We start from the raw sequence: 14,977 nt of genomic DNA on the forward strand, positions 1-14,977 counted from the left end.
AATCAGGTCCCATTTTAAACAGAAATGTTCATGATCTGTATCTACTGAAGGTCACGGGAAGAGCATTAGTAGGTTCTCCCCTGTGTATTTGATAATATTGTAAGTCTGACTGAGACCGTTCGTCTCCACGTTCATTCCTGTTTCCTCCATTCATTCTTAATTTAAAAAGAACATTTTGTGATAAATCACTAGACCGTGTCCGGTGTTCTGGTGCTTTAGCATGTTCTCCATGCTGCTATACATCATGTATTTACTTAAATAGGTTAAAAACTCAGTCCTGTTACTCATATACAGCCTCATCTTCCACTTAGAAACCTTGTACAAATGAAACAAAGGCGCCCGAGATTCGACCAAAACACCTTCTGATTATTTAAGTGTGCGTGTTACTAGATACAAAGGTAATAAATGAAGTTTCATTTCAGCCAGTTGCTACACGCTAATGGCGCCCATCCAGTGGAATGGCCCTGTTTTTCGATGTGGGTTTCCTACTGGTGCTCCGGTTTCCTCCCACAGTCCAAAGACATGCAGTCAGGTCAGCTGGAGCTAGAAATGGCTCTGTGTGTGTGTGTGTGTGTGTGTGTGTGTTTGGCCTGTGATGAACTGGCGACCTGTCCAGGGTGTTTCCTGCCTGGAGATACCCAGTGAATCGAAACCACCGCGACCCTGACCAGGATAAAACGGTGGTAAAACAGACCATCAGTGAATAAACAAATAAACTAATGAACAATCGAGCTGGACCAGAAATGGACCTTCAAACGACTGACCGTCCACACCTGTCAGCACCGAGATTACAGATCAGCCTGGGCGTAACAGGGATACTGACCTTTGACCTTGACGTAGGTGAACTCCGGGTTGACGCACAGCGCCAGGTTACTGGGTAGCGTCCACGGCGTGGTGGTCCAAGCGATCAGAGCCACGCTCTCGTCCTCCAGCAGAGGGAAGTTCACCATGACGGACGGATCCTGAACGTCCTGCCGTACAGATTAAACACCGGTGTTATACATACAGCCAGCAGGTGTCACCACAGTGCACAAAGGGGAATTGAGCATATCCAAACTGGGTGCGGTGATATGGGGAGGGGCTTGTTTGATGTACCTTGTAGTTCTGGTGCGACTCGAAGTTGGACAGCGGCGTGTTACAGGCTGTAGAGAACGGCATGACCTTCACCCCTCTGTACACCAAACCTTTATCATACAGCTGCTTAAACACCCACCTGCACACACACACACAGCTACTGACCACTACAATATATACACACACACAGCAGGTACTGACCACTACAATATATACACACACACAGCAGGTACTGACCACTACAATATATACACACACACAGCAGGTACTGACCACTACAATATATACACACACACACAGCAGGTACTGACCACTACAATATATACACACACACACAGCAGGTACTGACCACTACAATATATACACACACACACAGCAGGTACTGACCACTACAATATATACACACACACACAGCAGGTACTGACCACTACAATATATACACACACACACAGCAGGTACTGACCACTACAATATATACACACACACACAGCAGGTACTGACCACTACAATATATACACACACACACACACAGCAGGTACTGACCACTACAATATATACACACACACACAGCAGGTACTGACCACTACAATATATACACACACACACACAGCAGGTACTGACCACTACAATATATACACACACACACAGCAGGTACTGACCACTACAATATATACACACACACACAGCAGGTACTGACCACTACAATACATACATACACACAGCAGGTACTGACCACTACAATACATACACACACACAGCAGGTACTGACCACTACAATACATACATACACACAGCAGGTACTGACCACTACAATATATACACACACACAGCAGGTACTGACCACTACAATATATACACACACACACACAGCTACTGACCACTACAATATATACACACACACACAGCAGCTACTGACCACTACAATATACACACACACACACACACAGCTACTGACCACTACAATATATACACACACACAGCAGCTACTGACCACTACAATATATACACACACACACAGCTACTGACCACTACAATATATACACACACACACAGCTACTGACCACTACAATATATACATACACACACAGCAGGTACTGACCACTACAATACATACATACACACACACACAGCAGGTACTGACCACTACAATATATACACACACAGCAGGTACTGACCACTACAATATACACACACACACACAGCAGGTACTGACCACTACAATATATACACACACACACACAGCAGGTACTGACCACTACAATATATGCACACACACACAGCAGGTACTGACCACTACAATACATACATACACACACACACAGCAGGTACTGACCACTACAATATATACACACACACACACAGCTACTGACCACTACAATATATACACACACACACAGCAGGTACTGACCACTACAATATATACACACACACACAGCAGGTACTGACCACTACAATATATACACACACACAGCAGGTACTGACCACTACAATATATACACACACACACAGCAGGTACTGACCACTACAATATATACACACACACACACAGCTACTGACCACTACAATATATACACACACACACACACAGCTACTGACCACTACAATATATACACACACACAGCTACTGACCACTACAATATATACACACACACACACACAGCTACTGACCACTACAATATATACACACACACACACAGCTACTGACCACTACAATATATACACACACACAGCTACTGACCACTACAATATATACACACACACACACACAGCTACTGACCACTACAATATATACACACACACACACAGCTACTGACCACTACAATATATACACACACACAGCAGGTACTGACCACTACAATACATACACACATACAGCAGGTACTGACCACTACAATATATACACACACACAGCAGGTACTGACCACTACAATACATACATACACACAGCAGGTACTGACCACTACAATATATACACACACACAGCAGGTACTGACCACTACAATATATACACACACACAGCAGGTACTGACCACTACAATATATACACACACACAGCAGGTACTGACCACTACAATACATACATACACACAGCAGGTACTGACCACTACAATATATACACACACACAGCAGGTACTGACCACTACAATATACACACACAGCAGCTACTGACCATTACAATATATACACACACACACAGCAGGTACTGACCACTACAATATATACACACACACACACACACAGCTACTGACCACTACAATATATACACACACACACACACACAGCTACTGACCACTACAATATATACACACACACACAGCTACTGACCACTACAATATATACACACACACAGCAGGTACTGACCACTACAATATATACACACACACACAGCAGGTACTGACCACTACAATATATACACACACACACAGCAGGTACTGACCACTACAATATATACACACACACACACAGCAGCTACTGACCACTACAATATATACACACACACACACAGCTACTGACCACTACAATATATACACACACACACACACAGCTACTGACCACTACAATATATACACACACACACACAGCTACTGACCACTACAATATATACACACACACACACACAGCTACTGACCACTACAATATATACACACACACACACACACACAGCTACTGACCACTACAATATATACACACACACACACACAGCTACTGACCACTACAATATATACACACACACAGCAGGTACTGACCACTACAATACATACACACATACAGCAGGTACTGACCACTACAATATATACACACACACAGCAGGTACTGACCACTACAATACATACATACACACAGCAGGTACTGACCACTACAATATATACACACACACAGCAGGTACTGACCACTACAATATATACACACACACAGCAGGTACTGACCACTACAATATATACACACACACAGCAGGTACTGACCACTACAATACATACACACATACAGCAGGTACTGACCACTACAATATATACACACACACAGCAGGTACTGACCACTACAATACATACATACACACAGCAGGTACTGACCACTACAATATATACACACACACAGCAGGTACTGACCACTACAATATATACACACACAGCAGGTACTGACCACTACAATATATACACACACACAGCAGGTACTGACCACTACAATACATACATACACACACACAGCTACTGACCACTACAATATATACACACACACAGCAGGTACTGACCACTACAATATACACACACAGCAGCTACTGACCATTACAATATATACACACACACAGCAGGTACTGACCACTACAATATATACACACACACAGCAGGTACTGACCACTACAATATATACACACACACAGCAGGTACTGACCACTACAATATACACACACACACAGCAGGTACTGACCACTACAATATATACACACACACAGCAGGTACTGACCACTACAATATATACACACACACAGCAGGTACTGACCACTACAATATATACACACACACACACACACAGCTACTGACCACTACAATATATACACACACAGCTACTGACCACTACAATATATACACACACACACACAGCTACTGACCACTACAATATATACACACACACAGCAGGTACTGACCACTACAATATATACACACACACACAGCAGGTACTGACCACTACAATATATACACACACACAGCAGGTACTGACCACTATAATATATACACACACACACAGCAGGTACTGACCACTACAATATATACACACACACACACAGCTACTGACCACTACAATATATACACACACACACACACACAGCTACTGACCACTACAATATATACACACACACACACACAGCTACTGACCACTACAATATATACACACACACACACACAGCTACTGACCACTACAATATATACACACACACACACAGCTACTGACCACTACAATATATACACACACACAGCAGGTACTGACCACTACAATACATACACACATACAGCAGGTACTGACCACTACAATATATACACACACACAGCAGGTACTGACCACTACAATACATACATACACACAGCAGGTACTGACCACTACAATATATACACACACACAGCAGGTACTGACCACTACAATATATACACACACACAGCAGGTACTGACCACTACAATATATACACACACACAGCAGGTACTGACCACTACAATACATACATACACACAGCAGGTACTGACCACTACAATATATACACACACACAGCAGGTACTGACCACTACAATATACACACACAGCAGCTACTGACCATTACAATATATACACACACACAGCAGGTACTGACCACTACAATATATACACACACACACAGCAGGTACTGACCACTACAATACATACACACATACAGCAGGTACTGACCACTACAATATATACACACACACAGCAGGTACTGACCACTACAATATATACACACACACAGCAGGTACTGACCACTACAATATACACACACAGCAGCTACTGACCATTACAATATATACACACACACAGCAGGTACTGACCACTACAATATATACACACACACAGCAGGTACTGACCACTACAATACATACACACATACAGCAGGTACTGACCACTACAATATATACACACACACAGCAGGTACTGACCACTACAATATGTACACACACACAGCAGGTACTGACCACTACAATACATACATACACACAGCAGGTACTGACCACTACAATATATACACACACACAGCAGGTACTGACCACTACAATATACACACACAGCAGCTACTGACCACTACAATATACACACACACTCACACACAGCAGGTACTGACCACTACAACGCACACACACACACAAAAAGACACACAGCAGGTACTGACCACTACAATATATACACACACACAGCAGGTACTGACCACTACAATATACACACACAGCAGCTACTGACCACTACAATATACACACACACTCACACACAGCAGGTACTGACCACTACAATGCACACACACACACAAAGACACACAGCAGCTACTGACCACTACAATACACACACACACACAAAGACACACAGCAGCTACTGACCCCTACAATACACACACACACACACACACACACACACACACAAAGACACACAGCAGCTACTGACCCCTACAATACACACACACACACACACACACACACACACACAAAGACACACAGCAGCTACTGACCACTACAATACACACACACACACACAAAGACGCACAGCAGCTACTGACCACTACAATATATATACACACACAGCAACTAATGACCACGACAATATATATATATACACACACAGCAACTAATGACCACTACATTATATACACACACAGCAAGTACTGACCACTACAATACATACACACACAGCAACTTGTTTTTGAAATGAGACGTCCAACAAGTTCATGGTCAGGTGTCCAAAACCTTTTGGCCACATATATATTATGTGTGTGTGTGTGTGTGTGTGTGTGTGTGTGTGTGTGTGTGTGTGTGTGTGTGTGTGTGTGTGTGTGTGTACATCTAAACCCAGAACCCAGGAGAAACAACTTACCACACGGTCTCCATGAACCAGGGGTACAGAGTCTTGTAGTCGTTCTTAAAATCGATCCAGCGCCCCATTCTCCTCACCGACACCTGCAGGACAGAAAGAAAAAACACCAACGCCATGTTTCCGGCTAAATAACTCAGTCTGGGTTTAGAAAGCAGAAAGATTCCAATAAAAACTGTGTTTTGGGGTGATGGGGTGGTGCGGCGGCCTGACCAGAGTCACAGATTGTGGGTATTAGTGCCACTGTGCCACTGGCCTGGCGAGAGAGGGAGGGCAAAAGCACCAGCACAGGCGGTGGAGAATTACAGAGACGACAGTGTGTTCCTCCACGTGTTAAAGCTCTCTGTAGGAGTCTGATGAAAACCCTGCGTGGGTGCTGTGCGTGCACAGGTCGTCAGTGCCATGCAGAATTGGATACGTCCAAGTTCAGAGGCCAAAGTGAGTACGTGGGGAGGATGAAGATGAAGGTCTGCAGATAAAACACATTATAACCAGCTCACACACACACACACACTTACCTCCCACTCGGTGGCGTATCTCATCACGATAGCCCTGCACTGCTTGTTGTACTCGGCAATCCCCATCTTAGCAACATCCTCCGGTCCTTTAATCCCCAGAGTCTTATCAATCTCGTATTCCTGCAAATAAACACGTCAAACGTTCACTAAATATAAAAAACACGGTCACGCGATCATACACACACAGCGGGGGTCTGAAGTCTGAGATCACTAGTTCATTTCTCTAAATATTTAGTCACCTCCAACCCCCCACCCACTTGGACTGAGACCATCATGCACCCCTTCCGATGGACATCTTTTCACCTGCCTGAGATGGAGACTCACAGAGAGCCACAAACGTACGGAAAGACACGCTAAGCCCTCCGAATCATCTGTCTCAAGCGCAGGCACCTAACCCTCCACAGAGTCTTGGTTCTTGGAGTCAGAATCAGAAGGTTGCTGGTTTTAAACCGTCACAGCCAAGTTGCCACTGTTGGGCCCCTGAGCAAGGCTCTTAACCCTCAATTGTTTGAATTATGAGGGATCTGTTTGATATTTCAGCACTGTTATATTGTGGTTATAAGCGGTGAGGGTGGAGGAGGAGTAATCGGGCGTGTCTGAGAGACTGAGAGACGCTTATAGTCCGGATTTAGCTCCATCTGATTTCCACCTTTTTGGACGCTCAAAGAAGCTTTAAGGGGACGAAGATTTTCATGTGATGATGGTGTGAAAGCAGCGGCGCATCAGTGGCTACGCGCTCAACAAAAAGTTGGTACGACGCTGGAAAAAATGCTTGGGAAGGCGACAATGTAGAAAAGTGATGTTATTTATTTTTGAAATTCTTAATAAATAGAGTAAAATAAGTAAAGAACCCTCATATATTCAGTGATAATTTTAAATAAAACATTTAAATAAATAAAGGGCGGGGTGTTAGCAAACACCTCTTTTTTATAAGCAAGGCAGCAGCTCATCCGTTTCACACTGAACCAAACCATGTAACCAGGCTGACTGACGTCAGAGCTTCGATACGCATCGCTGGAACGTTTCCCGTGCGCCGTACGTGTCCCCAATGAACGCACTTGTGTAACGGTGACGTTCGCGATGCTAATAGACTAGTGAGGCACGCGAGCAGACAGTACAGCGTCTTTCTCTGAGCGTGTCGAAGCTCTTCGTAGGAATCCGGCACCGATCGGTAAGAAAAGCGGCCGCAGGCTTTACGCTCGACGAAACGGCCGCGTTCTAGCCTGCAGCTCTTGCTGGCTTGTTGTTGGAGGGGATTCCTCATAACTGATGCAATTCCGACCCCTGCTGGCTGATTGATGGCGCTGCACAGAGTCAAGGGTTAATGAGGGTCAGGGAGTGCCTCTCCATACACGAAACTGATCCACATATGAACTCGCCTCATGCAGGTGAAAAGAAGCGGTCGGCTACTGCGCGCATGTCGGAGGGGGAGTGTTTAAGTCAGGGCTCTCCTCAGTCAGAGTGGAAGTTAACATTAGTAGAGAGGAAGCATAATGCAATCGGTTAATTGGATACAACTAGATTGGGAGAAAGTTTGGGGAAATTTATTTATGAGAAATAAATAAATTAGGGCTGTCGTTAATCGCATAAAAATTTTAATCGCGATTAAAAAAATTAATCAAGATTAACATTTTTAATCTAACTATTTTTATTTGGCTGTTTGTGCCACATACACGTGTGTCTCGGTGGTAATTAACTGTATTTCAGATGAATTAGGATGTAAAGCGCATGAACTGTCCGATGATAAACTACTTTTAGCGGTTTTCACTTTTTTTACGAGTTGATGAAAAGATGAATGAAATCACGCGATCTCTGTAACGAGTATTTCCATTGGCTGCTAGAGCTGTCCATCAAAACCGTGAAACTCTGTGTGATGTTTCATCTCTACAGTTTATTCAGCTTATTCTATCACATGGTTATAAACATGATTTATATTTGTGATGTTTGTAGTTTTCTAAAAACACATTCGTATCTGATATTTATATGGACTAAGCGTTTACATGGACTGTTTTAATTAACACTTTTTTTATATAGCTACAGTCAATTACTTATAGATAATGTTTGCTAACTTGACTGTTTCAGGTATTTATAGATGTTTAAATGGTAATTTTGTATTTCCCAGTATTCTTTCTGCACAAACACAGTATTAAAGGGTTTTCTTAATAGATCTATGAAATAATCATATCTGTGTTTTGATGCTTTATTGATGCCTTATATTAGATCAAAACATTATGGTTGGTGCACCTGTTTTCAGTGTCAGGGTCATGAACAGGAAAAGATCCTCACTTTTGTCAGATAATGTGCTTTCTACAATGAATTTAGATTTAATAATTCTATCATATTTTATGAATGTTTTATTGGTAAACACGTTCTTGCAATAACAATGTGCATAACTGTTCAAATTTTGCTTAATTATTAGTTTGCGATTAATTAAGATGAATACATATATATTAGGGCTGTCACACGATTAAAAAATTTTATCGAGATTAATCTCGATTAATTTTGTTCTTTAATCGCGATTAATCTCGATTAAAATTTTTAATCGTGTGACAGCCCTAAAATAAATATATTTAAACATTTCACAGTTGTTTACAAAAACAACTCTTTCTTTTTGGTTTTAAACAATAATGAGTAAATATCGCTCCGTCATGTAGTAACCGGCCCACGGGTGTTTAGAAAAGACACACGTCAGTTAGGACCCACCCCACCACCCTCGTTCTAGGTATAAACGTCCAATAACTGGTGAGAACGAGTCCTGAATGATTCAGCGTGCATACAGAGAAGATAATCTCTCCATCATTAGTGCCACCTCCACCCTTCAAACCACCGAAACTTGTCTGAACTTGAATGTGAACCAAGCTGTGACACACTGTGGGAACACAGGGAGACGTCAAGAGAGGATTTAAAAGCCTCTCATCGACTTGTAAATCAAGGTCAGGCACTCGGGAATCGGAAATGACTAAACTGGAAGGGGGGATCCAGAAGAAGCTGGTGTAAAGAAGGCATATTATACATAATCACACAGGAACCAGTTTATTTTCTTACCACAGGCAGGCCGTGGCAATCCCAGCCGAAGCGTCGGTCCACATGGAAGCCGCTCTGATGGGCGAACCGGGTCACGATGTCCTTTATGGTGCCCGCCAGAATGTGGCCATAATGGGGGAGACCGGTGGCAAAAGGCGGCCCATCGTAGAACGTGTACCTGAGAGCACAAACACAAACCAGTTATCAGTCTGTCGCCTCACAGCAACAAGTCCCTGTGTTATAGTCCTTTCTGTGTGGAGTTTGCATGTTCTCCCTGTGCTGTGTTTGTGTGTGTTTCCTCCGGGTGCTCCGGTTTCTTCCCACAAGGCCAAAGGCGTGCAAGTGCGGTGTGTGTGTGCCCTGCGACCTGTCTGAGGTGTTTCCTGCCTTTCGCCTAATGAATCTGCCCCACTGCAGCCCTGACCAGGATAAAACAGTGGTAAAACAGACAGTAAACAAACAAATGTACATAAATCAAAAGATCTAACAATTATTCATATAAAAATGATGATAATCATAATTTATAGACGTATACATACGGACATAAAACCCTCAGGAAGCTCCTCTCACCTGGGCCTGTTTTTGGATTGTTTAAGGCATTCCTGGAAGCAGTCCTTCTCGTTCCAGAATTTGAGGATGCGTTCCTCCTCAGAAGGAAAACTGATCGACTCTGGTACTGGTTCCACCATCACGTCTACAGCAGAGAAACACAGTTCACAGCAGATCTTAGCTACGTCTCTGGCTGCTGATGCTCCAGAGGCAGTTTGGAATGAACCAGCAAGTTTGCCAAACAGTTTTACCTACTATGTCCTTTACTTTACTACAGAGCAGGTAATACTAGTGGGGTCAATAATGTATTTATTCATTTATTCATAATCAATGGCACACAAATGAACCGGGCCGTGTACAACTGCTTCCACACATTCAGATATTTTACAGTAGACACACTTATAATGTTCATCATCAGATACTGAACATCAGAACTGCCTTTGACACCTATTGAGCCTTCAGCCCAGAGCAGCATTTAAAAACAAAGAGGAAGAACTACATTTAAAATAACAAAAAAAGATCCATGTGTGTGTGGACGGGGCCTAAGATTCAAACCACAGAATTAGAAGAGCTGTCCAAACTATTGCATGTATTAAAAATCATTTTTTAATTTTGATGATTATTGCCATTATTGTTGTTAATGTAATTATTATAATATTCTAAACCTCATAATTACTATTTTAATGAATAGTTTGATAACTAGCAAAATTTTATCAATTACACAGTAATACTTTATTATTTATTATTATTATTATTAACGAGTTTTATTACAGTGATTTACAACTGTTATAATTGTTATTATCAATTATTATTATAATTATCATTGTGCTTTTCAATATTTTTATTATGAATTTACTTATTATTATTATTTTTATTATCATTATAATTGCTATTCCTACATTTACGATAATTCATATTACGGAGTCATTATTATAATTATTATTAATATAATTATTATTTTTACACTAGCTGCTGTACTACTGTTTTTATTTTGATGATTATTAGTACCATTATTGTTGTAACTGTAATTATTATAATATTAGAAACTTTATAATGACTATTTTATGTATATTTTGATGATTTGTATTATTTTAACCTTTTTAACCTTTATTGTTATAAGTTATTACTATTATTATTGTTTATATGAGTTTTATTACAATGACTTACAACTGTTATAATGGTTATTATCACTGTTATGATGAAAATTCATAACAAGTTGTGATTATTATTATTGTATTATTTATATTGTTTTTATTATCATTATAATTGCTATTCCTACATTTACGATTATTCATATTACATTGTCATTATTATTAGTAGTATAATTATAATGATTGTATTTATTATTTTTACACTGTTATTATTATTATTATTATTATAACATTATTATACCATTATTATATACCTACTATACTTTTGCTGGTATAGTTTATTACTATTATTATTGTCAGGAGTTTTAATGGTTATTATTATTATTCTAATAAGCTATTATTACTATTCTTAATATTATTATATTTGTGATTATTCATATTTTATTGTGAATTTACTCATTTTTATTATTATTATACTTAACGGAAATTCATATTGTGATAATTATTGTTGTATTATTAAAATTCTTTTATTATCATTATAATTTTGTTATTCCTACATACAGTGCTGGCCAAAAGTATTGGCACCCCTGCAATTCTGTCAGATAATACTCAATTTCTTCCAGAAAATGATTGCAATCACAAATGCTTTGGTATTAATATCTTCATTTATTTTGCTTGCAATAAAAAAACACAAAAGAGAATGAAAAAAAAGTCAAATCAATTATCATTTTACACAAAACTCCAAAAATGGGCCGGACAAAAGTATTGGCACCCTCAGCCTAATACTTGGTAGCACAACCTTTAGACAAAATAACTGCGAACAACCGCTTCCGGTAACCATCAATGAGTGTCTTACAATGCCCTGCTGGAATTTTAGACCATTCTTCTTTGGCAAACTGCTCCAGGTCCCTGAGATTTGAAGGGTGCCTTCTCCAAACTGCCATTTTGAGATCTCTCCACAGGTGTTCTATGGGATTCAGGTCTGGACTCATTGCTGGCCACTTTAGAAGTCTCCAGTGCTTTCTCTCAAACCATTTTCTAGTGCTTTTTGAAGTGTGTTTTGGGTCATTGTCCTGCTGGAAGACCCATGACCTCTGAGGGAGACCCAGCTTTCTCACACTGGGCCCTACATTATGCTGCAAAATTTGTTGGTAGTCTTCAGACTTCATAATGCCATGCACACGGTCAAGCAGTCCAGTGCCAGAGGCAGCAAAGCAACCCCAAAACATCAGGGAACCTCCGCCATGTTTGACTGTAGGGACCGTGTTCTTTTCTTTGAAGGCCTCGTTTTTTTTTCCCTGTAAACTCTATGTTGATGCCTTTTCCCAAAAAGCTCTACTTTTGTCTCATCTGACCAGAGAACATTCTTCAAAACGTTTTTGGCTTTCTCAGGTAAGTTTTGGCAAACTCCAGCCTGGCTTTTTTATGTCTCTGGGTCAGAAGTGGGGTCTTCCTGGGTATCCTACCATAGAGTCCCTTTTCATTCAGACGCCGACGGATTGTACGGGTTGACACTGTTGTACCCTCGGACTGCAGGGCAGCTTGAACTTGTTTGGATGTTAGTCGAGGTTCTTTATCCACCATCCGCACAATCTTTCGTTGAAATCTCTCGTCAATTTTTCTTTTCCGTCCACATCTAGGGAGGTTAGCCACAGTGCCATGGGCTTTAAACTTCTTGATGACACTGCGCACGGTAGACACAGGAACATTCAGGTCTTTGGAGATGGACTTGTAGCCTTGAGATTGCCCATGCTTCCTCACAATTTTGCTTCTCAAGTCCTCAGACAGTTCTTTGATCTTCTTTCTTTTCTCCATGCTCAATGTGGTACACACAAGGACACAGGACAGAGGTTGAGTCAACTTTAATCCATTTTAACTGGCTGCAAGTGTGATTTAGTTATTGCCACCACCTGTTATGTGCCACAGGTAAGTAACAGGTGCTGTTAATTACACAAATTAGAGAAGCATCACATGATTTTTCAAAGGGTGCCAATACTTTTGTCCACCCCCTTTTTTATGTTTGGTGTGGAATTATATCCAATTTGGCTTTTTGACAATTCTTTTTGTGGTTTTCCATTGAAGACAAATTAAATGAACATTTTAATATCAAAGCATTTGTAATTGCAATCATTTTCTGGAAGAAATTGAGTATTATCTGACAGAATTGCAGGGGTGCCAATACTTTTGGCCAGCACTGTATACGATAATCCATATTACGTTGTTATTATTATTATTATTATTATTATAATTATTGTATTTATTATTTTGACACTAGCCTCTATCACAGGAAAGTACACTTCATCGTTAGCATTAGCATTAGCACGCTGACTGTCTGAAATAAAACTTCTCACAGCAGAGATATAAAGCGCTCACATTAACACTCTAATAAACATAACTGGGTTTTAATGTAATAATAAATATAATAATAAATATAATTCAGTAACGAGATTTTAATAAACAAACTGTTACTCACACGAGGAGACAGGAGAGGGACCGGGTGGCCGGAAATGATGCAAGAGGAAGAAAAGCATGAGCGGAAATAAACACGCCGAGAGAAGCGTCCTTATAATTATGGCTTCGTTTATTCATACTAATCATATTTCTGTAATACCTGTGTTTTAATGATCATTCATGAGTGTTTTAATGTGTGTGTGTGTGTGCAGTTTTGTGTTTGCTATTATTTATAAATAATGTGTTTATGTCATATTAGTGACCCAAATATTCAAAATATTTTAAATTAATGAATCATTAAATGAATGTAACGCAGAAACGTTGTAACTGTTATTATTATTGTTATGATAATGAGCCAGATGAACCATTTAAGTGGTATAGGGATGGCACAGTGGCTCGGTGGATAGCACTGTCGCCTCACAGCAAGGAGGTCCTGGGTTTGATCCCCAGGTGAAGTTTGCATGTTCTCCCCATACAAAGACGTGCAAGTGAGGTGAATTGGAAATGTAAAACTGTCCATGACTGTGTTTGATATTAAAAACTTGTGAACTGATTCCTTCCTGACACGACCCTCCCTATTTATCCGGGCTTGGGACCGGCACTACAATGCACCGGTCTGTGCATCCCAGCGGCTAGGTAACTATGGGACAATTCAGTGTCTCCAATTAGCCTAGCGGCATGTCTTTGGA

At 40.7% G+C, this 14,977-nt stretch overlaps 1 protein-coding gene across 1 annotated transcript in view; it reads right to left on the bottom strand.

Annotated features, from left to right (window-relative positions):
- iars1 (isoleucyl-tRNA synthetase 1) overlaps positions 1 to 14,345 on the bottom strand; it is a 48,245-nt gene extending 33,900 nt beyond the window's left edge. The window contains exons 1-7 of the mRNA XM_062986202.1: positions 14,311 to 14,345; positions 10,768 to 10,891; positions 10,219 to 10,375; positions 7,174 to 7,293; positions 6,659 to 6,741; positions 1,096 to 1,213; positions 824 to 971 (exon numbers count right to left, since the gene is read on the bottom strand). Coding sequence (XP_062842272.1) covers positions 824 to 971; positions 1,096 to 1,213; positions 6,659 to 6,741; positions 7,174 to 7,293; positions 10,219 to 10,375; positions 10,768 to 10,886 — 745 coding nt within the window. The 5' untranslated portion in view covers positions 10,887 to 10,891; positions 14,311 to 14,345. The remainder of the gene's footprint in view (positions 1 to 823; positions 972 to 1,095; positions 1,214 to 6,658; positions 6,742 to 7,173; positions 7,294 to 10,218; positions 10,376 to 10,767; positions 10,892 to 14,310) is intronic.
- Positions 14,346 to 14,977: the final 632 nt, after the last annotated feature.

The sequence above is a fragment of the Trichomycterus rosablanca genome, chromosome 24, assembly GCF_030014385.1.
Source record: "Trichomycterus rosablanca isolate fTriRos1 chromosome 24, fTriRos1.hap1, whole genome shotgun sequence".
NCBI lineage: Eukaryota > Metazoa > Chordata > Actinopteri > Siluriformes > Trichomycteridae > Trichomycterus > Trichomycterus rosablanca.